Source organism: Saccopteryx bilineata, chromosome 6 (assembly GCF_036850765.1).
Source record: "Saccopteryx bilineata isolate mSacBil1 chromosome 6, mSacBil1_pri_phased_curated, whole genome shotgun sequence".
NCBI lineage: Eukaryota > Metazoa > Chordata > Mammalia > Chiroptera > Emballonuridae > Saccopteryx > Saccopteryx bilineata.
In genome coordinates, this window is record NC_089495.1 from 113,554,645 (window position 1) to 113,580,187 (window position 25,543).

At 38.7% G+C, this 25,543-nt stretch overlaps 1 protein-coding gene across 2 annotated transcripts in view; it reads right to left on the reverse strand.

The window, feature by feature from the left end:
* The window catches only part of TNFRSF19 (TNF receptor superfamily member 19), a 114,102-nt gene that overhangs the window by 77,848 nt on the left and 10,711 nt on the right, over positions 1 to 25,543 (reverse strand). For both annotated transcript variants that reach the window (XM_066236724.1, XM_066236725.1), the window contains exons 2-3: positions 10,061 to 10,163; positions 7,864 to 7,974 (exon numbers count right to left, since the gene is read on the reverse strand). In XM_066236724.1, the coding sequence (XP_066092821.1) occupies positions 7,864 to 7,974; positions 10,061 to 10,129 (180 nt within the window). In that variant the 5' untranslated portion in view covers positions 10,130 to 10,163. The remainder of the gene's footprint in view (positions 1 to 7,863; positions 7,975 to 10,060; positions 10,164 to 25,543) is intronic.

Consider the following 25,543-nt stretch of genomic DNA (forward strand, 5'->3'; position numbering starts at 1 on the left):
GGAGATTCTCTCCGTGGGCGGGGCACCTCACCCAGCCATTCAAGCTAACAATCAAGCGTTGGGGGAGGGGCGCGCGCAGGCAGCCTAAAATACCTTCCGAAACACAGCTGCGACCCAATCACTGAAATTAGCTTAACCCATAAAATCTGCGCACCCTCGGTTCTAATTGATAAGATCTCTCTCAGTTCAGCGATCCAAGACAAGAGGCGTGATATTTTTTAGTGCCTCTCGCTAAAGGGGCGGGGGCAACTTCTGATTGATAGAGCCTCCATATTCAGGGATAAACGCTAACAAGAAGGACTTGGCAGATAATAAGGTCTATACTACACTAGTCGTAAGCAGAGACTAGTGCCTCTTCTTCCCTGCAAAAACAGGCTACAAAATGTGGAAAGCCTGGGTTGAGAGGTCCAACTAAATGATAGGCGCTGAACAGTCACCTTGACAACAATTGACTCCCACCCCCGCCTGATTACACTGGAGGCCCTGACTCTCAGAGCCTTTCCCAAAGCCTTGCACTGAGTGGGGATAGAGTGGGGATTTCCCAGCTCTTTGAGCCTCTTACTCCCCAGGCAGAAGCAGTTGCAGCCTTATAGCTGGATCACCAGGCTGCTAATTCAGAAAGGGGGGACTAGGAGAGAGAATCCAGGAAAGCAAACTCTCTCATCGCTGGACCCTGCAAACGCCAACAAGCCTTTACTTCCAGCAAGACTAAAGCCAATTATATGACATTGCCATAGAATCCCATCAACTGCAAATCCCTACCTAAGAGTGACACAGGGGCAGAGCCTGGGGTACAGAGTCACCGACTAGGAAGAGGGACAGAAAAGAAAAAGGAAGAAGTAAACCTCTCAAAATCAAGAAAAACCCACAGACTTTACAACTTAATCCACTAATTTTTTTTTTTGTTGTTGTTGTTGTTGCTTGTTTCTTCTATCTTTTTGCCTTTATTTCCTCCACCTCGGTCCTTCTATTCTCTGCCCATCTTATGCTTCCCCTTTCTTGAACTACACTACCCATGAGTGTTGCATTTTATTTTTCTTCTTCATCCTCACCCTCCTTTAAGGTTATACTCCAAAACACTTAACTCTCACTCTCTCCTCTTTTGTTTTTGTTTTTTTGTCTTGCTTTATTTTGTTTTTTTCTCCTCCTATTTTATTTCTTCCTTCATTTTTCTCTTTTTCTTATTTTTTCCTTTCTATTCGTTTTTTCTTTTCTCATTTTACTTTCCTCCCATATAATCCTCAATCACGAACAAATTAGTTAATTTGGGACTCAAGGCTTTTTTTTGGCTTTATTTCTCTTTTTTGCTTTTGTTTTTATTTTTTTTTTCTCTTGTTTGTTTATTTTTGTGGCATTTTGGGTCCTCCCAACCCAAGGTCTCCATTGTATTTAGTCTTCGCTCTACTTAATACAACGGATTTTTACTTATTATTTTTATTTTTTCTTCTTTATTATTCTTTTTTGGTCCTTTTTTCTGATTCCCTCTTATCCCTCTCATTATATCTCTTAGTTGACCATCACTTACAAGCAAATCATCTTATGCTTGTCTAAGATTTTCTTCCTTTTTTTTTTTTTTTTTTTTTGCATTTAGTAGGTCCCTACTCCCTTTTTTTGCCCCTTGAACTCTTCACCCCAAATCAGGCCCTCCATTATACGCACGATATTTCCCTGAGGAGGGGAGAGGAGGGAAAGAGAAGAGAGAAAAAAGGGGGAAATAATAAATTATTACTGTTTTTTTTGTGGGGTGTTTTACCCTTTTTTTTTTTTTTTCTTTTTACTCTTTATTAATTCTAATTAGTGCTATCAATAAGACCACCCTCAGATGCCGATAAGAAAGAGGAAATCGAATATTATGGATACAAAAGAAAGAGAGGTAACACAAATAGATGTGGAAAAATCTATGGAGAAAAGACTTAACATATTGGAAGCCTTGGAGCTAAATGACAGAGAATTTAAACTAGAAATCTTAAAAATACTCAGAGATATACAAGAAAACACAGAAAGGCAATATAGGGAGATCAGAAAACAACTCAATGAACACAAAGAATATATTACCAAGGAAATTGAAACTATAAAAACAAATCAAACAGAAATGAAAAACTCAATTCACGAGCTGAAAAACGAGGTAACAAGCTTAGCTAACAGAACAGCCCAGATTGAAGATAGGATTAGTGAAATAGAAAACAAACAACTTGAGGCACAACAGAGAGAAGAAGAAAGAGACTCAAAAATAATAAAAAATGAGAAAGCCCTACAGGAATTGTCTGACTCCATCAGAAAGAATAACATAAGAATAATAGGTATATCAGAGGGAGAAGAGAAAGAAAATGGAATGGAGAATATACTCAAACAAATAATAGACGAGAACTTCCCAAGCCTGTGGAAGGAACTAAAGCCTCAAATTCAAGAAGCAAACAGAACACCAAGTTTTCTTAACCCCAACAAACCCACTCCAAGGCACATCATAATAAAGATGACACAAACCAATGACAAAGAAAAAATTCTCAAGGCAGCCAGGGAAAAGAAGAGTACAACATATAAAGGAAGGCCTATTAGATTATCATCAGATTTCTCAGCAGAAACTCTACAAGCTAGAAGAGAGTGGACCCCAATATTCAAAGCCCTGAAAGAGAGGAACTTTCAGCCAAGAATACTATACCCATCAAAGCTATCCTTCAAGTATGAAGGAGATATAAAAACATTCACAAATACAGAAAAGATGAGAGAATTTATCAACAGAAAGCCCCCACTCCAGGAAATACTAAGGGGGGTTTTCCAACCAGATTCAAAGAACAAAAGAAAACAACACCACAAGTAACAGCTCCACCAAGAACACAATAAAACCAAACTTAAACTGTGACAACAAAGGAAAAAAAGGGGGGAGAGGATGGAGATTAACAGTAGCAAAGGATGATGAAGTGCAGAAATACTTATAAGATAGGGTACTACAATGAATATGGTAGGTACCCTTTTCATTACTTAATGGTAACCACCCTTAAAAAAACCACCACAAAAACACTTGACTTAAAAAAGGTAGCAACAGAGGAAAGAAGTATGGAACACAAACAAACAAAAACAAATGATAGAAAAACAAAAGAGAAGAATCAAACTAGATGCAAAACTAACAGAAAGCAATTTATAAAATGGCAGTAGGGAACCCACAAGTGTCAATAATTACACTAAATGTAAATGGATTAAACTTACCAATAAAAAGACACAGAGTAGCAGAATGGATTAAAAAAGAAAATCCAACTATATGCTGCCTACAAGAAACACATCTAAGCAACAAGGATAAAAACAAATTCAAAGTGAAAGGCTGGAAAACAATACCCCAAGCAAACAACACCCAAAAAAAAGCAGGTGTAGCAATACTCATATCTAATAATGCTGACTACAAGACAGAAAAAGTACTCAGAGACAAAAATGGTCATTTCATAATGATTAAGGGGAAGTTGAATCAAGAAGACATAACAATCCTTAATATATATGCACCAAACCAAGGAGCACCAAAATATATAAGACAGCTACTTATAGACCTTAAAACAAAAACTAACAAAAATACAATCATACTTGGAGACCTCAATACACCGCTGACGGCTCTAGATCGGTCATCCAAACAGAGAATCAATAAAGATATAGTGGCCTTAAACGAAATACTAGAACACCTGGATATGATAGACATCTACAGGACACTTCATCCCAAAGCGACAGAGTATACATTTTTCTCTAGTGTACATGGAACATTCTCAAGAATTGACCATATGTTGGGCCACAAAGACAATATCAGCAAATTTAGAAAAATTGAAATTGTACCAAGCATATTTTCTGATCATAAAGCCTTGAAACTAGAATTCAACTGCAAAAAAGAGGGGGAAAAACCCACAAAAATGTGGAAACTAAACAACATACTTCTAAAAAATGAATGGGTCAAAGAAGAAATAAGTGCAGAAATCAAAAGATATATACAGACAAATGAAAATGAAAATACGACATATCAGAATCTCTGGGATGCAGCAAAAGCAGTAATAAGAGGAAAGTTCATATCACTTCAGGCCTATATGAACAAACAAGAGAGAGCCGAAGTAAACCACTTAACTTCACACCTTAAGGAACTAGAAAAAGAAGAACAAAGACAACCCAAAACCAGCCGAAGAAAGGAGATAATAAAAATCAGAGCAGAAATAAATGAAATAGAGAACAGAAAAACTATAGAAAAAATCAATAAAACAAGGAGCTGCTTCTTTGAAAAGATCAACAAAATTGACAAACCCTTGGCAAGACTCACCAAGGAAAAGAGACACAGGACTCAAATAAATAAAATCCAAAATGAAAGAGGAGAGATCACCACAGACATCATAGATATACAAAGAATTATTGTAGAATACTATGAAAAATTATATGCCACCAAATACAACAATCTAGAAGAAATGGATAAATTCCTAGAACAATACAACCTTCCTAGACTGAGTCATGAAGAAGCAGAAAGCCTAAACAGACCAATCAGCAGGGAGGAAATAGAAAAAACTATTAAAAATCTCCCCAAAAATAAAAGTCCAGGCCCAGACGGTTATACTAGTGAATTCTATCAAACATTCAAAGAAGACTTGGTTCCTATTCTACTCAAAGTCTTCCAAAAAATTGAAGAAGAAGCAATACTTCCAAACACATTTTATGAGGCCAACATAACCCTCACACCAAAACCTGGCAAGGATGGCACAAAAAAAGAAAACTACAGACCAATATCTCTAATGAATACAGATGCTAAAATACTAAACAAAATACTGGTAAACCGAATACAACAACATATTAAAAACTAATACATCATGATCAAGTGGGATTCATCCCAGAATCTCAAGGATGGTTCAACATACGTAAAACGGTTAACGTAATACACCATATCAACAAAACAAAGAACAAAACCCACATGATCTTATCAATAGATGCAGAAAAGGCTTTTGATAAAATACAACACAATTTTATGTTTAAGACTCTCAACAAAATGGGTAGAGAAGGAAAATATCTCAACATGATAAAGGCCATATATGATAAACCATCAGCCAACATCCTATTAAACGGCATAAAACTGAGGACTTTCTACCTTAAATCAGGAACAAGACAGGGTTGTCCACTCTCTCCACTCTTATTCAACGTGGTGCTAGAAGTTCTGGCCAGAGCAATCAGACAAGACAAAGAAATAAAAGGCATCCATATCGGAAAAGAAGAAGTAAAGCTATCACTTTTTGCTGATGATATGACCCTATACATCGAAAACCCGAAGGACTCCACAAAAAGATTATTAGAAACAATAAACCAATACAGTAAGGTCGCAGGATACAAAATTAACATACAAAAGTCCATAGCCTTTCTATATGCCAACAATGAAATATTAGAAAACGAACTAAAAAAAATAATTCCCTTCACGATTGCAACAAAAAAAATAAAATACCTAGGAATAAACATAACAAAGAACGTAAAGGACCTATATAATGAAAATTACAAAGCATTGTTAAGGGAAATCGAAAAAGATACAATGAGATGGAAAAATATTCCTTGTTCTTGGATAGGAAGAATAAATATAATCAAAATGGCCATATTACCCAAAGCAATATACAAATTTAATGCAATTCCCATCAAAATCCCTATGAGATTTTTTAAAGAAATGGAACAAAAAATCATCAGATTTATATGGAACTATAAAAAACCCCGAATAGCCAAAACAATCCTAAGGAAAAAGAATGAAGCTGGGGGCATTACAATACCTGACTTTAAACTATATTATAGGGCCACGATAATCAAAACAGCATGGTATTGGCAGAAAAATAGACACTCAGACCAATGGAACAGAATAGAAAGCCCAGAAATAAAACCACATATATATGGTCAAATAATCTTTGATAAAGGGGCCAACAACACACAATGGAGAAAAGAAAGCCTCTTCAACAAATGGTGTTGGGAAAACTGGAAAGCCACATGCAAAAGAATGAAACTCGACTACAGCCTGTCCCCGTGTACTAAAATTAATTCAAAATGGATCAAAGACCTAAATATAAGACCTGAAACAATAAAGTACATAGAAGAAGACATAGGTACTAAAATCATGGACCTGGGTTTTAAAGAACATTTTATGAACTTGACTCCAATGGCAAGAGAAGTGAAGGCAAAGATAAATGAATGGGACTACATCAGAATTAAAAGTTTTTGCTCAGCAAGAGAAACTGATATCAAAATAAACAGACAGCCAACTATATGGGAACTGATATTTTCAAACGACAGCTCAGATAAGGGCCTAATATCCAAAATTTACAAAGAACTCATAAAACTCAACAACAAACAAACAAGCAATCCAATAAAAAAATGGGAAGAGGACATGAACAGACACTTCTCCCAGGAAGAGATACAAATGGCCAACAGATATATGAAAAGATGCTCAGCTTCATTAGTTATTAGAGAAATGCAAATCAAAACTACAATGAGATACCACCTCACTCCTGTTAGATTAGCTATTATCAACAAGACGGGTAATAGCAAATGTTGGAGAGGCTGTGGAGAAAAAGGAACCCTCATTCACTGTTGGTGGGACTGTAAAGTAGTACAACCATTATGGAGGAAAGTATGGTGGTTCCTCAAAAAACTGCAAATAGAACTACCTTATGACCCAGCAATCCCTCTACTGGGTATATACCCCAAAACCTCAGAAACATTGATACGTGAAGACACATGTAGCCCCATGTTCATTGCAGCACTGTTCACAGTGGCCAAGACATGGAAACAACCCAAAAGCCCTTCAATAGAAGACTGGATAAAGAAGATGTGGCACATATACACTATGGAATACTACTCAGCCATAAGAAATGATGACATCAGATCATTTACAGCAAAATGGTGGGATCTTGATAACATTATAAGGAGTGAAATAAGCAAATCAGAAAAAAACAAGAACTACATGATTCCATACATTGGTGGAACATAAAAATGAGACTAAGAGACATGGACAAGAGTGTGGTGGTTACCAAGGGTGGGGGGGGGGGGGAGGGAGGACATGGGAGGGAGGGAGGGAGAGAGTTAGGGGGAGGGGGAGGGGCACAGAGAACTAGATAGAGGGTGACGGAGGACAATCTGACTTTGGGCGAGGGGTTTGCAACATAATTTGATGACAAAATAACCTAGTCATGTTTTCTTTGAATATATGTACCCTGATTTATTAATGTCATCCCATTACCATTAATAAAAATTTATTAAAAAAAAAAAAAAAAGAACTCTACTTCTTGAGTAGCAATAATAACATTCATTTTAAGAAAAAGAAGTCTCAGTAAATGGTTGCATTACCACTTGCTGTTATCAATGCTTTATATTTAAATCTTAGTAGACTACCAATTCTTCTTAATTAATGCAAGTAAAACTTAATGCTATTCTTTCAATAAAATACAACAAACACTGACATATAATATAATGACATTTATTGAGTTCTGGTTATTAGAACCTGTTTCTTTTATCTCAGTCAGACACATAGTTAAAAGTATAGAAAAGTGCCCTGTCTGGATAGTTTGGTTGGTTAGTTAGAGCATCATCCCGAAGTGCAGAGGTTGCTGGTTCAATCCCTGGTCAGGGCACATACAGGGACAGATTGATGATTGATGTTCCTGTCTCTCTCTCTTTCCCTTTCCCCTCTCTTTAAAATCAATAAAATAAACATTTTAAAAAAGTACTGAAAAGGGAATTGTGTTATATTTAGCTAAAGTGACACAAGGAACCATGAATCCTGTCATTGTGTCCAAATCTTCACTAGTAATTAACTAAAAGAATTTAGCTAAAAAGAATGTATTTTAAAAACACAGATCTACAATCTTACCATGCAAACCATACCTTAGACAACTCCATGCCAGGCCCACATTGCTTGCAGAGAACACAATTTCCAGACCGAGCCCTGAATTCTTGTTGTCTACAGTCCCCTGTTTCACAAATCACTTTACATACCTGAAAAAAAAGTTTCATAAAACATTATATTTAAAAAAGTTTAAAAAAAAGAAAAAAAAGTTAATTGCATTTTTTGCAAGAAAGAAACAATATCATCAGTGTAATTCCCATAATCACTGAATGTAAACATTAAGCTAGAGTGAGGCCAATTTAATTTTCACTTTACGAAGTCAGTGGAACAAATAAATCAATACGCCTAATTCTTCTTTGTATTCCTTGAATGAGATCTCCTTTTTTCTTGGAATCAACTGCTATCTTCCTCTGATACATTTCTGAGGACCCGAGCTAGAACACTACTTAGGAGATGCTCTCTTTTCTGAGAGGCTATATAAAAGAATAGTTATGCAGAGGCCCAAGGTCCTTTTGCAATCTGAAAATTTCTGATTTCCAAAACTATATTTTCCTATCATCAAGAAATATCGCACATTTAAGGATAATCAATTGAATAAATAAATAAATGAAATAAATTGGTAAAGCTACAGGCACTTTGCTATTATCCTTCAGCTATATCTGCCACCCAGTTTTGATGTAGAAGTTTCAACCTTTTTCAGGCGAACTGTATTTTTTTAGAAATTATCTTTCAAAAACTTCTGACAATCATGTGATCAGTAAATTCTGGCCTATGATGAAGATGACAGTAGGAGCTAAACTCCCTGAAAGATTCAAAGTAAAGTGCTATGTAAATATGAACTTACATTCTTACTGATTACCATTTAACAATTGAAATGGGACCTAATATTATACTTTGCTTCACAGTATAGGACTTAAATGGAAAGATGATCTATTTTGGCAAAAATAAAAGTTGTATCTCATTTTCCAAAATATTTCTTATTTTATATAAAAACAGTAAAGTCACTTTATATACTATCATCCTACAAAAATGTGTGTTAATCTGCTTAACACTATTTTGTAAAAACTGTTGGAAATAACAATTTCAGGTTGGTGATAACAATCCATTCAACCTTTTATCAAGAGCAGGAATGCCCTCAATGACCTTCCTGACTATCCTTTTGTTTTCTGAGATGAAAGCTGAAAACCTTAGGAAGCACTGGGAGAACAGACTGCTGGCATGGATCAAGTCTGTCACACAGAGGTGCACACAAAATTGGTTTTGGTGATTTTAATTATTAGCAATTATTCAGTACAAACTACCTGCACCTTGAATCAGAAATCCCTATAACGATGTCCCCCAGCCTCTTTCTATAAAATCAAAGCCTGAACCTCCAATGTGGGCAAGAGGGAGAGGTCAAGAGGAAATTTAAGACTAGAACATGACTTGGTGCTAAAGGTCTAATAATCTCCTGTCTCTCTTAACTGCCCTTGACTACCAGTCTTAGAGGAGTTTAATTTTATTTAATAGAGGAGGGAGATTCCCTCCCACCGCAAAGAGACTGTAATGGCTTTGAAAATGACACTCCCCAACCTCCCTCCTAAACCTGCATTCTGATGTATAACAACCGCAACTGCAAGGAAGCTTGCCTCGCATTGCCTGCATCCCAGTCCGCAAATGGACCCCATTTCCTCTTATTTTGTCTTCCAAGAAGACTTTGGATACTGCCTTCAGTGTAAATTCTTTTCATAGCTGTAGATCATGAGTATATCTTCAAACTAAACAAGGTGAACAGTTTCATAGATCTTTCTGTCAAGCTTTCAATCATGAAAATTCTCCATCTGTCCTTAAATGCTTTTTGGAGCCAAGGATATAAATAAGTATATAAAAATAATAGAACTAAGAAAAAATCAATTCTAAATACTCCACAAATTCTGTGAGTGCTGGTTCCAAATTAGACTCTGTGTTTCTAGGATCTAGGCTGTGCTGTGGGGATACCGATAAACCCAAGGTACTAACTGTCAAGGGGCTGCAGGAAATGCTGTGATTTTGACTTCATCTAAGTTTAAATACAATAATTTTAACAATGTTACAAATGTCCAGACTCAGAAGCAATTTTTAATTTGTTAACGAAATGTAAAAATATAAAATGCAACTTGAAAAAAATTTAAAATATGGAATCAGACGTAGAAAATAGTTTGGTAGCACTGTTAAGAATTCTTTCATCATATTCTTATGAAAGTAGAGTTGACTTACCAAATAGGCTAGTAAAATTACAATGGTGAAAAATGTTTTGTCTTGTTCTGGTAGTGCTTTTAAAGCCATGGTTCTTATCGAGTGTATTTATTGTTGAAGAGTTCTAAAAGATAAGAACAGTTGACACAATAACAATTAGTGACTGTGCTCTGTATTTACCATATAATGTTTACTATTTGCTTATACATACTAGATGACAGTAGCATTTATATTTTAAAAAGAATCACTATTAGAACGATATAATAGGCATAGAATATATAATGTTTAAAAATTTAAGTTATGTGAGTTGATGCTTTGTCTATGAACATACCATATGCAAAACTCCCTCTGATTTTTGAATTCCCAGGTCTTTATTTTCTACCCAACTCCAGTGGTGGGATTCAGCTGGTTTGCAACGGTTTGGCATAACCAGTACCCTAATCATTTGTTGAGTTCGGCAAAACAGTTGTTAAATGGCACTCGTAATCTGAGTTTTCTCTAAAGTGAGTGCCTGGGCAGCCGTCCAATGTAGAAATCACAAGTTTACATTCCTTACTCTTTAACATTCATCTGTGCAACAGCTTATTGTAAGCTTCCATAGTTATGTTCATTCTGTTCATAGGTGAAAAAAATGGCATGTGAAGACACCAATCAAGAAACAGTATGGGGTCCTGGCCGATTGGCTCAGTGGTAGAGTGTCAGCCTGGCTTGTGGATGTCCCAGGTTCAATTCCCGACCAGGACATATAGGAGAAGTGCCCATCTGCTTCTTCACCACCACCCCCTCGCTTTTCTTTCTTTCTTCCCTTCCCCTCCTGTAGCCAGGGCTCGAATGAAGCAAGTTGGCCCCAGATGCTGAGAATGGCTCAATGGACTCCATAGGCTCCACCTCAGGCACTAAAAAAAAAAAAAAAAAAAAAAAAGGCTCCAGTTGCAATGGAGCAAGGGCCCCAGATGGCAGGGCTTGCCTGGCAGATTCTGGTCAGGGCCCATTCGGAGTCTGTCTCTGTCTTCCCTCCTCTCACTAAAAAAAAATTAATTAAAAAAACCCCACCAATATGGAACTATCTTAAATAAGTTTTATTGTTTTGTCAGATATTATTAAATATTTTTTCATTAATATTTTAAAACTCTTATAACATAATCTAGTTTTGTGTACCTCTTTTATTGTTCTTATTTAAGTATTAAATGCATGAAATAACAAACTACCATATTTTTTGCTCCATAAGATGCACTTGACCATAAGATGCACCTAGGGTTTTATGAAGGAAAATAAAAATAAACAAATTCTGAACCAAATGCTGTGTTAAAATATTTAATAAAACATACCACAATAATATTTCAACAATGTAAACTCAACAGCAGTATTAACATCCATTAACACTGTTATTAACAAATGAGAAGAGACTTTAATGTTCAAGTACTCTTCTAGTTGTCCGGGAACCCCAGGAACTCATCACCCTTAGTGTCAGAATTTAAGAAGCTCAGTTGCTCACCACAATCAATATCACTTTCTTCGCTATTTTCATATATGTTAGCATCTTCAGTACCATAAGACATTGTTAATGCCACAGTTTTGAATGACTGTACCACGGTTTCCTTCTTCACTGACTGCCATGATGTTTTCACTCATTCACAAACTTGAGTGATGGTGGGTCTCTTCATTCGTCCAGTTGGTGTCAGATCATGATCACCAGCAGCCATCCATTTGTTCCACTCTTCTCGCATAAAGACTTTAAATGGTTTGTTGATGGAAACGTCAAGAGGTTGCAACTGGCTGGTAAGACCCCCAGGAGTCTTCACTTCTTTAAAGTTGTTTTTGTTTGTTTGTTTCGCTAATATGTGCTCTAAACTGATCAGGCACTAATCGAGCAGATTTTTGTACGATTTGAACCAAACTTTTTCAATCCACTCTCTCATTCCATTTTCATCCATCCATCCTTTCTCATGAATGTGCACAACAACTCCTCGTAGGATCACTTCTTTTGGCATGATTTTCCTTTTGAATATTAACATCGGTGGCAGTTTCGTGCCACCTGCACAGCAGGACAACACAACTGTGTAATGGGTTTTCTCATGTCCTGATGTTTTCACGGTTATGGTTTTGGCACCTTTCAGATCAAATGTCCTGTTAGATGGCACATCAAAGGTTAGCGGGACTTCGTCCATGTTCCCAATCTGGCCAATTTCAAAATCATTTTTCTTCCTAGCATCAATTACAAATTTGTGAAAAGACAGAATCTTTGACTCATATTCTTTTGGCATGTTTTGTGCAATTCTAGTTTTGGTACACATGGCAAGGCCACATCGCTTCATAACTCTGTAGCACCGTGATGGTGATCCAGTAAAATCCTGAACGCCTTTCTCTACAGCTATGCCTTTGGCTTCATATATTATAATTTTTGTAGAGATTGAGAAACTATTATTCCTGTGATGTGTGATCCATTCTTTCATGTCCACGTCTAACTCTGGCCACTTTATAGCATGCCCATGAAGAGCATGCATACATTTATCTTGCTTTTTGCAGCTGATCCTCCTGTTTTATCCACTCCCTTATCATTTTTTCAGTAGGAGGTGGCCCAAAATGTCTCACCGCTGCTCTGTTTCCATGTTTCTTAGCATATTTTACTATCTTCAGTTTAAAAGGAATTTTATATGCTAGCCTTTTCTCCTTTGACATTTGTGTAGGTAGCAAAAGAATGTGGTATTTTTCTGCAAGAAAATACAGTAATATCACACTATTATGGAGTGGATCTACTACAGATGCACTGTTATGCAGGTGGACTAGCTGCTGACACACTGTTATGGGGGACACCATTAGAGTTATACCCTCATAGGGGACAGGTTATGGAAAGATACTTTCTTAGACTCCATTCACATGACTGTATTTTGTTTCCACAGTCAATGGGTCTTGAAAAAAATGGACGCAACACAGACATCATCAGTGGTTTTTTTTCGGATTTTCAAGGATATGGTCGTGTGAATGGACCCTTAGGGGCGCATCAGCAGATCCTGTTCCCAGACCCAAACATTAATATACAGAGCACCAAATACAGACTGGGGAGGGGGGATATATGAGGGGTTCTGGTCAGCGGCTGGGGGTTAGGTGAGGGGGTTAATGTCAGAAGCTAAGGAGGGGGGTTAGGTGAGGGGTTTACGTCAACGGCTCGACACCAGGTGTTGGCAAGTTGTAGCACCAATCCGGCAAGGTCCGGACCAGCAGCTGCAGAGGGAACCTGAAACACAGCAGTGGGCTTGGGGAGCACAGTCTATAGTTTCGTCCCATTTTTTCATCTACGAGCATGGTTTTTTTAAATTTATGGTACATGCATGAGGCCTGTGTCCCAGAATTATGCTTTTTAGGAAAATGGGTGTTGGTACTCGCATACTAGGCTTACTTGCACATTGCCCCCCTGAAAGACTGGCATCTGTGATTGGGCAATGGCAGTCAGGCCAGCTGCAGGTGTGCAGGTGCAGTTTCGCCGGGGAGCGTGGTGAGGTAAGTGAAACCAGCCTTCGAGGACGGCGGTTCCTCGCAATCGGGATGCTCCCCTGAGCCTAGTGCGCGGGTACTCAGACCCATTTTCTCACAAATTGGTGTTGGTTTGCTTTAAAGATGAAATCTATCGATACTAAAAAATGACTGGACTTTCCGTTAGTCCACAGCAGGGGGCATTCCAAATTGGGATGCCCCCGTGTACATTGGCCCTCCGTACCGCTGGAAACGAGGCCGCTGATTCTTACCACTTTGTTATTTGTGCCCTATATGCCCGCCAGCAGTTTATCATGCTTGCTGTACAGCTGTGCACATTACTGCGCACCCTGCAAGCCTGAGGGGCTGCTCTGTGGCTGCTACAGAACGCTTCTAGAAGAGGTACGGTAAGTATCAGCAGTTCCTGGTAGTACAGAGGACCAATGCCACAAGGGGTGACTTAAAATGGACCAAAATGTGGGGTTTTGGTCCATTTCCTTGGGGCATCCCGATTTGAGATACCCTGCCATATGAAACCCCCTGGATTGCTCATAAACGGCACCTTTCCCATGTTCCCATGGCACATGTGCAGGCTCTGGTCCACTCAGCACTTTATGCCATGCTATACATGGCATAAGGCCCTGTATCAGACACAGCTCCAGTATTTGGAGGGAACGGCAGTATCCCCGGTACCACTGTGGTCTGCGGCATGCTCAGGCATCCAGTCTACTTGAATGGCTGGGTTTGGGAGCACAATTTAGCTGCGAAGATGCAGCGTGAAACACCCCGAAACAGTGAGTGTTTATGGGCGATGTAGGGGATAGTAAATCTGCTGGCCCTGAAGTATTTTAGATTCCAGGACCCGTCATTCAGGTTGTTGCTCTTCTTTGATTCAGGATACCCTCCTGCTGCTGCACTAGGAAAAGTCCAGTTATTTTTTCTTCTAATGTCACCACATAGGTAAACTACCTGGATTCCAGCTGGAATAAACTGATGCAGATGAGCAGCACAGCCTGCTCCCTCTGCTGCTGCTTTGTCTGTGCTCTCACTGGCTTCCTTGCTCACTGCACGTGCCTCGCACCTTTGCCCCCTCTCCTATGTGCCAGCCAGCCAGCCAATGAAATGCTATTGCTAGCAACAAGTGACGTCAGCACTTCACACAGAGCTCCAGCAGCTGCAGCGCAGCCCTCCACCTCTGCAGCTAACCTCTCACATCTGCTCTCAATGATGCCAGATGAATGCGCCCACACAACGTTGCTCACCTTCGCTCCTGCTCTGCATGCAACTGTGGACACCGGAATAAGGAGAACACTCAGCAGATACTGGGGTTCTGCACGCCATCACGGCAGGTATGATTATGCTCCCACTGGTGCTCATTCTACATACGTTTCCAGAGCAGCACCCCGCAGCAGATTTAAAAAAATGAACATTTGCTGCATAAGATGCATGGGCATTTTCCCCTCCACTTTTGGGGGGGGGGGAGTGCGTCTTATGGAGCCAAAAATATGGTACCTTTTGGTGTATTGTTTTTTTAATACTTAAAACAGTTATTAGGGCAGAGAACTGGTTGTTAAATTATTTGAATCCCACCACTGCCCAAGTCTCTGTAGTGTCCAATCTACCTCATTCAGTAGTGAATTACATTTGAAATATAACTATGTAAACCTTCCATTCTATGGATGGGACCAGTGCCAAGAGGATAATAATAGTGATAAAATAACAGCAACCTGCTAAGTATCATGTGCCACGCACTATTTTTAGCATGTTAACTCAACTAATCTTTACAACTATCCTAGAAGGTAGATACTGTTGCTATCCCATTTTAGACAGGGGAAACTGAGGCTGAGAGAGAGCTGAGTCACATGCCCAAGGTCACATTGCTGGCAAGAGGCAGAGCTGAATACAAACCCAGATGGGTTGCCTCCAGTGTCGCTATGTCACTATTCCCCGCATAACAATCTTTTTTAGATCTTGGAACTTCAGCTCCACTTAGAAAAAAATACAGCTAACATTTGGCATTTTTTCCCCAAACCAGTTCAGTACATATTATATATTAGCAGAAAAAAATATGCATTCATTTAAAAACATCTAAAAAATCATTTGCAAGTGATGAAATTGGAGGCACTAATCTGACATTTCAATTAAAGATCATCCAAGCTTCTTTGTCTTCACCAGAAATTATTTAAAGTAGAAACAAATCTGGTTGTTTATTACATCAGACAATGGCATGAGACAGACATTTTTTTAAGTGAAGACTTCTCTGGGAGCTCCACCTATCCGGTAGTAAAACAGTGTTCTCTTTAGAGCTGAATCTTCCAAAACTAACGGAGACCCAGAGCAAATAATTTGACTACTTTAAAAAAAACCAGAGCAGAGAACCAGAACTGTGGGCAAAATAGCTCAAGAAAAACAATAACAATAATAATAAAAGCAGCAGAGTTGGCCACACTGCTGTGTCGACTGCTAGCCACATGGCCAGCCCGGAGTGCACCTGAGCACAGCCCAGACATCTAGAACACACACGCTCATTTCAGCACCTGCACAGGTCAAATGCGCAGGGCAATAAAAATATTAGTTTTAAGTTTGTTGAATGAATGACCCATTTGTAGTAAATTCAATCAGCTTTTGCTGCTTTTCCAGCTTCTTGGTTGTAGCCTTTTTCTCCCCTTGCATATCTCAGAATCATCCAGCAATTACCCAACCATACAACTCACTGCCTGTGCAGACACAGGGTTGGGGTCAGAAGATAAAATCACATTTTATGAAAGGTATGCTGCTAGTTATCTTTCTCAACATGGTCCTAAAGTTTTTTAAATGTGCTAATTTTTAAAGGTATAAAACATCAGGCCCTAGCCGGTTGGCTCAGCAGTAGAGCATCATCCGGGCATGTGGAAGTCCTGGGTTCAATTACTGGCCAGGGCACACATCTGCTTCTCCACCCTTCTTCCTCTCCTTTTTCTCTACCTCTCTCTTCCTCTCCCACAGCCAAGGCTTCATTGGAGCAAAGTTGGCCTGCGCTCTGAGGACGGCTCCATGGCTTCCACCTCAGGCACTAGAATGGCTCCAGTTGCAATGGAGCAATGCCCCAGAAGGGCAGAGCATCACCCCCTGGTTGGCATACCATGTGGATCCTGGTCAGGTGCATGCGGGAATCTGTCTCTCTGCCTCCCTGCTTCTCACTTCAGAAAAATACAAAAAGGCCTGACCTGTGGTGGTACAGTGGATAAAGTGTCAACCTGGAATGCTGAGGTTCAAAAGCTCGCAGTTTCCTGGTCAAGGCACATATGGGAGTTGATGCTTCCTGTTCCTCCCTCCCTTCTCTCTCTCTCTTTCTCTCTGTCTCTCTCTCTTCTCACTAAAATAAATAAATTTTTAAAAAGGTATAAAACATCAAATCTATATGGAATTAAACTAATATGAAAAAAGAGGGTATAAATACCAAAGCATTTACAAAAGATTTGAGAAAAAAGAGATTTGAGTTGGTGCATACAATAATTGAGCAACTAGTTTGGACAGAGTGATCTCAAGGGAGTAATAATGACCCCCTGTACTAGTGACTTGAGGAAGATAGACAAATACTGTAGCATATTCTTATAAAGGCAATTACTGACATGCACAAGTTAGAAGTCATGGCAATATGATTTGACTCCATAAGATATACTTCAGGGGTTGGGAACCTATGGCTTGCAAGCCAGATGTGGCTCTTTTGATGGCTGCATCTGGCTCACAGACAAATCTTTAATAAAACAAATAATAATGTTAAAAATATAAAACATTCTCATGTATTACAATCCATTCATTTCCTACCACTCATGTTCATGGTTGCAGGTGGCTGGAGCCAATCACAGCTGTCCTGCGGGACAACACCAAATTTTTATTGGATAATGCATAACATACATGGGTCATTATATGCCTCTCATGGAATTACATTTTAAAATATGTGGCGTTCATGGCTCTCTCAGCCAAAAAGTTTCCCGACCCCTGATATATACTTAATTTATGTCAAGCCTGACTAGGCAGTGGCACAGTAGATGGAGCGTTAGACTGGGATGTGGAAAACTCAGGTTCGAGACCCCGAGGTCGCCAGTTTGAGTGCGGGCTCATCTGGTTTGAGCAAGGCTCACCAGCTTGAGCCCAAGGTCGCTGGCTCGATCAAGGGTTCACTCGGTCTGCTGTAGCCCCCCAGTCAAGGCATATATGAGAAATAATCAATGAACAACTAAGGAGCCGCAACGAAGAATTGATGTTTCTCATCTCTCTCCCTTCCTGTCTGTCTGTTCCTATCTGTCCCTCTCTCTGACTCTCTCTGTCTCTGCCACACACACACAAAAAAATTATGTCAAAATAATATCAATATTAGGTTCATACTGTGGCATTGTGGGTGAATTCCTCCCCTTTCTTTCCTAAAAATTCTTTATATTGTTATTATTTCATTAATAATGAAAAAAATATGTGTAATAATTTTAGGGCCAAAAGCTAAGTAACATGGTCCTCCTTGAACAGTTTATGAAAGAGGTGACAAGAGAAAAACCATACACATCCTACCAAAGGAAGAGGAAAATTAAATAAAGTACTATGAATTTTTGTACCACAGAGTTTTTTCAATTTTTTACTGAATTTATTGGGGGTGACATTAGGTTATAAAATATATAGGTTCCAGGTGTATAACTCTATAATGCATCATCTGTATATTGTACCGTGTGCTCACCACAGCAAGTCAAGTCTCCCTGCATCACCCTTTGTCCCCCTCTTCACCCTCTTCTACCTCCCTACTCCTTTCCCTCTTGTAACAGCCATACTGTTGTCTGTGTCTAAGAGGGGCTTTTCTGTGTGGTTTTTTGCTTAATCCCTTCACATTTTTCTCCCAGCCCTCCAACCCTCACCCCCTCTGACAACTGTCAGTCTGTTCTCTATCTATGAATCTGTTTCTATTTTGTTTGTTAATTTATTTTGCTCATTAGATTCCACATATAAATGAAATCATATGGTACTTGTCTTTCTTTGACTGGCTTATTTCACTTAACATAGTGCTCTCCAGGTCTATCCATGCTGTCACACAAAAGGTAAGATTTCCTTCTTTTTTACAGATGAGTAGTATTCCATTGTGTAAACGTACTGCAGGTTTTTTACGCACTTGTCTACTGATGGGCACTTGGGCTGCTTCCAAATCTTAGCTAATGTAAATAATGCTGCAATGAACATTGGGGCACATATATTCTTTCAAACTAGTGTTTGGGGTTTCTTTGGACATATTCCCAGAAGCAGAATTGCTAGGTCATAAAATATTCCAAAACATAGCAAAATCTCAGACATTCTCGTAGCAATATTTTCTCTGATATATCACTTGGCCAAGGGAAACAAAAGAAAAACAGCCTGACCAGGTGGTGGTGCAGTGAACAGAGCATCGGACTGGGATGCAGAGGACCTAGGTTCAAAACCCCGAGGTCGATAGCTTGAGCACAGGCTCATCCAGTTGAGGGCAGGCTCACCAGCTTGAGTGTAGGGTCATTGGCTTGAGCGTGGGATCATAGACATGACCCCATGGTGGCTGGCTTGAGCCCAAAGCTGTTGAGGGCAGGCTCACCAGCTTGAGTGCGAGGTCACTGGCTTGAGCGTGGGATCATAGACATGATCCCATGGTGGCTGGCTTGAGCCCAAGGTTGTTGGCTTGAGCAAGGAGTCACTCACTCTGCTGTAGCCCCCAGGTCAAGGCACATATGAGAAAGCAATAGATGAACAACTGAGGTGCTGCAACAAAGAACTGATGCTTCTCATCTCTCCCTTCCTGTCTGTCTGTCCCTCTCCTTATGTCAGACACATACACATAATACACACACACACACACACACACACACACAGAAAAAGAGACACATAAGACTACATCAGACTAAAAGGTTTTTGTACAACAAAGGAAACCATCAACAAAATTAAAAGACAACCCACTAAATGGGAGAATATATTTGCCAATACATCTGATAAGGGTTTAATATTCAAAATTCATAAGGAACTTACAAAACCCAACACCAAAAAAGCAAACAATCCAACTAAGCAATGGGCAAAAGACTTGAATAGACACTTCTCCAAAAAAGACATGTAGATGGCCAATAAACTTATGAAAAGATGCTCAGCATCACTGATCATCAGGTAAATGCAAATTAAAGCCACAATATCACCTTACACCTGTCAGAATGGTGCTCATCAATAAATTAACAAACAAGTGCTGGTGAGGGTGTGGAGAAAAGGGAACCCTCGTGTACTGTTGAAGTAAATGTAGATGGTGCAGCCACTGTGGAAAGCAGAATGAAATTACCTTAAAGAGATTTTTTAGATGATAGGGTAGAAAAAAATTAATGGATCCATTCCCCATGGGCTGAATTGTATTTTCTCTCAATACACATGTTAAATTGAACAGTCTGAACAGAAAATATGAAAGTAGCATTGCCTTGCCTAAATTTCCAGGGGTTACGTGTAGGTTTATCCCCACAAATTCTCTTCTAAACTCTTTAGTGTGGCCCCTGTGCCCTTTATAATTTCACCCACTGGCCTACCAGTCTCACCACTGGTCAGTCCTCTTATTGCCCATCCAGCCCAGCCCTACCCCCATACTCATGTTTCTCCTGAGTACCTATGACCTTGCCCTTGCACACAGGCTGTTACCTTGACCTGGAGGGTCTTCCTCCTAATCTCTCTACAAGAATCGGTTCAATTATTATCCTGCTGACTGCTGTCCATAACCCAGCACAGAGAAAAGAGTTGCTCCCCTTGGCCCTATAGCCCCTTCCACATTCACATACAGTATCTATCATGTTGCACAGCAATTATGCTCATATGTGTCTCAGTTTACTCACCATGTTGTGTTCTCCTTAAAACAGAAACCACATCTTATTCCTCTTTGTATTCTCAGTGTCTAGCATGGTCCCCAGTGCATAAAGGTTCTCAATGAATGCTTGGGAATCAAGTGAATAAAGAAGCACAAAACAAGGAAGAATATATTGTTGGAAACAAGTTGGTTGCACATAACAGACTTAATTCTTCTGTGGTGAATAGAATAAACATTCTAATATATGTAAACATTCATATATATATAATCTTATTACATCTTCAAGGCATTAAATAATAGAGTAATATATTTTTTAAAATCTAAATTCACTTTTCTTACATTGGGAGCTAGAGACTAAAACTGTGTCACTGAATCGTGTCACTTCTGTTTTCTGTGAGTTCTCCTTTCTGCTGGTTTTTGATACTAAGAGGCTGGGAAATAATTCAGACTAGGTAGACTGTCCTAACAGCAACTAGGATGCTCCCAAGTACAGGTGTACCCAACATGGGTAAAAATAGCATGAGATTTATCAGGAACTGTCAGAAAAAATGGCAAACTAGAACACATGAGTTTTCAGTCCCATTTCTTAGCAATGTCACTTTCAGACTACCCAGCTACAGAGAGAAAAATAAAACATTTTCTGAGGGATGTGGTGAGGATTAACTGAGATAATGCCTATAAAGTGTCTAGAACAGAATGAAGGCATAATTGATGGTGGTTGCTGATGTTGTTATTGTGGCTGCTGTTAAGGAGAACACCACTCATTAGCTGTGTGAACCTGGACAAGTTACTTAACCCAGGTCTCAGTTTCCCCAACTCTAAATTGGGCATAGTGATAGTACCTACCTCCTGAGATGGCTATGAGGAATGTGTGAGTTTAACAGCTGTAAAGCACTTATAGGAGAGTTCATTGATATATAAACTGTTTCTGGCAACCAGAAGTGCTAAGTAAGTGTTAGCCATGATGGCTGTTGTTATGAATGATATTACTACTGAGGATCAAAAGATCCAACGTACATGATAGTTCTTTGAGACTGTAACTGCTAGACAAATGTGTGACATTACTCAGAGGGTTTCAGACCTTTAGACATACAAAACCACAGAAAGCATTTGAAGACTAAGAACCAATCCAAAGTTTGAACTAAGGATTTTTAATGTCAAGTACAGTACTGTGTTAGCTTCATAAAAAAATCTCTTCCTAACTACCATACTCTAAAGTAGACAATCTTCCCTACACAATGAGAGAAAACTGGAGTCAAAGGACACGTGTCTTAGTAAAGGTTGAAAAGAATCTAATTCATTCCTGTTGACTCCTAGCAAAATAGGGCTCTTGGCCATTCATTCTGCTAGGTTGACTTCTGATTGTATCCTATGTTGCAGCATCCAGTGACTCCTTCCATTTGGCAAAGTGGGACTACATCAACAAAATTGATCAACAGAAACAAGGCTATATAACAAAATAATACAAATCATGATTTATCCATTAATTCAATACACCCCAATTAAAGAGTTATTGGGGGCCCTGGCCGGTTGGCTCAGTAGTAGAGCATCGGCTCAGCGTGTGGAAGTCCTGGGTTCGATTCCCGGTTAGGGCACACAGGAGAAGGGCCCATCTGCCTCTCCACCCTTCCCCTCTCCTTCCTCTCTGTCTCTCTCTTCCACTGGAGCAAAGTTGGCCCAGGTGGTAAGGACAACTTCGTTGCCTCCGCCTCAGGCGCTAGAATGGCTCAGGCCGCAATGGAGCAACGCCCCAGATGAGTCTGTCTGACTGCCTTTCCGCTTCTAACTTCGGAAAAATACAAAAATAAAAGAGTTATTAGGTACCTGAAAGGAGGCAGCATCAGAGTGGGGAGGACACCTACAAAGGTGTGCTTTTGAAGGTGCTCCCAGTTGGTGAGATCTCTTAACCACCTTTAAAATACAGTTTTAACACAGCAGGCTTTATTTTAAAGGAAACAATTTAGCTAGTGGGATATTATCTATGTAACCTGAAATTTCTTGGAATAAAATGAAATACCTTAAGAAATGCTTCAGCATTCATGAAAATAAGGAAAATGTAATGAAATAACAGGTGCTTAAGTACTAGGATTTAAAATTAAAATAAGACAATAAAAAGGTATTTATTAAAATTGATTTTAAATTCTGGGAATTCAGGGCCTGGTCCAAATAGAAAAATGCTTTTTTTTATACTTCAGTAGTCTATTTCTTTGGGGATACTTATCAACCATGAGACATACAAATTATTTACATTATGTACAATGGGTCCACGGGGGTTATCTCAGTTTGCCAAAATACACATACTACACAACATTGACTAAATATCCAGCAACCATTTTGGCAAACTGTGTGCAGAAAGCAATTAAGAAGTCTGATAATATCTGTGTTTCTATATTCTAGGAGTATGAAATTTCTGCCTCACTACTATCTGCTGTTCAACAATATCCAGCAGGGTGGCAATATCAGGAGAACCAGGCAAGATAAAAAAATTAATAAATAAATAAAAAGAAGGAAAGACTGGAGTCTAAGGCTCAGAGCTGGCAAGCATTCTGTTCAGCTGCACAGAAAGGAGCTGCTTATCAACAGAGCTCCTCAGCTCACTCATTTTAACAAATGATAAGTAACATGACTGTGTCTTCATTGGCCAGCATCTAAAAGAGGCAAATCCAACAAATACTGAAATACACACCTTTTCTACTTCCTTGTCCAAACCATGAAAACCTGCACTGGTATTTCACCAGGCAAAGAGGCAGGGCCTCAGGGATGGCAGTTTGCAGGAGTGACGCAGTGCCAGGCCACATCTCTTCCTGGCTGGGCAGACCACTGGGTCCAAACCCACTGTGATTATCTACCATGCCTGCGTCCCAATCTGTCAAAGTTCTTCTGGGGTCTCCCACCCTGAGCACCTCTCCCCTGTTCCTCCATAGCGCCCTGGACTCACCTCTACACCCAGCATGTCTGACTACCTCTTTCTCTTTGCAGCCCTTGTGTTGCCAGTAGCAGCATTAATTTTCCACTGTCTACACAGCACTTAATTTTTTAAATGTTTTTAATATTAAAAATGAATAGTTTTCTTGAAAAGTTAGAGAACGTGGCCACCATAATTCCTACGACAAAGCAACATGAGCTAGAGCTGAGTGATCAGTTGTTCTGTACATAGACAAACATATACTTTCCAGGTTCCTGTCTCCACCATTCCCTATTGTCACCTGGGGCTCTGTTCCTTCATTTTATTACCAGCCAAGCCAAGAAAGTTTACCAGCAATTAGTGTTTGCGCACTTAATGACAAGAAATTTGATCTTTCTCTAGAACTGCAATTCACCCAAAAATCTACCCCATACATGTTGAATGAATGAAATAAATACATTAACCTAATTAATATTAATAACCTAATATTTTCCCTAAGATAATATTTTTACCTCTTAGGGTTGCTATAAAAACTAAAACAATATATGTGAAAAATAACTTGAGATTGAAGTACAAGTTACTATAATAGAATACACCTTAGGTCAGGACCCCATGTCTTGCATGTAATGCTATAATAATGACTGCAATCCCTAAGGAGGAACATCTGGTATTTATCTCGCTAATCTTAACAAATCAGTAACCTTCTGAGAAGGATCTTTGTTTTTCATCTTATAAATGACCCAAATATATGATTCAGAATAATTCCAACAACCTGGATAATTTTTTCAAAATAAATTAATTTCTTTATTTTTCCATCCTTTAAAACTATATGATTTATTATCGAACATGCAGTGTATGCAACAGGTAGTAGTTCTAGTAAAACTGTAATAACATTATGTGATGAATATATTCAACTCATACATTTTTCCAATATGCAATAAGCCGAAATATTTTTTAATCAACATTAAACTGGCAAGCTTACAATTTATAAAATCAGCATTAAAATAAATCCTGTGCTACACATATAGAATTTTACATTTTAATGGTGGAGCATAATAATAAATGGCTTAGACATAATGTCAGTCCCATATGCTAAGAGAATAAAAAATTAACTAGAAATTCAGGGTACTGCTATTTCCAAATAGGACAATAACCCCTATAGCCTCTAGCTATTCTGTACCTTTGCCTTCAATTTCACTATATTCTGTAAATTGTTCTTCCACCATCATGGAGTTGGCAGCCCTTTCTATAGCATAAGAAGCTCATAAAGGTATGCTATAATAAAAAATACATATTGTTGTTGGCTAGGAAATGAAAATGAATTTCCTTTCTCAAATCATGAAATATTTTATGCTAAAAACTTGGTAAGCTCTAAAATATTCCATTGTCAGTTCCCCCAAAGTTAAAAAAACATTGAGGACCACACACTGTTGTGATAATTTCTTTTTAACAGAACTTAAAGTAGGGCAGGGTTTTTGAAACTAATTCCTTTTATTTCTCTGAGTTGTAGACTCTATCATTTTTGCCTTAGGAAAATAATTGTCATACAGTATTCTTAAATTGTTCAATCAACAAGCATTTTGTAACTAAGGTACTTTTCCCCAAATTCATAAATGTTTATTTTAAACTATAAATAGAACAATTGAAGCATGAAGTACTAAGGGGACATCAAACATCGACACAGTCTATTCTAAGAGAATTATGCATAACCATTTCTAAAACACAGCTGTTTAAATTTTTATTTTAGAAGTGAGTCTGGATAGATTCCAAACCACTCCCTAAAACATTTGTAGTGTTCTTCTCCAGTATAAGTAGCCCCCATTCTTTTAGGATTTACTCATATTAGACCCGGCCAAGCCAACTCAAGAGTAGCTAAATAACATTTTATTTTTCAGATGTACAAGTTCCTTTGTCATATATAATTGTTAAGAGGTGGTTTTTCTCTTTTAAAAACCCAGGCTTTAAAACTTTGGTTTAAATGGTACATATGCTCTTATGTATGGACTAGAAGAGAACCCAATACTGTTTAAACATCCTACTTCTAAAAGTAAACATTTTAGACAGATAAAATACAATGAATGAACTCAATGCTCAACCAGTAAATCAAGAAAAGAAATTATGCTTATACTGCTTTACTGTTCTTTTCCTTCAAATAGGTTACTTTAAAAAGGCTATGACCATTTTATAATTAGCTGCCATGAGACAGTTAACTGTTTAACTGTTTCTGCTTCTCCTACCACATAAAAGTAGATGTCTATTTATCTGATGTACATTTATTAAAAGTGGGAATTCTTATTCAATCTGAACT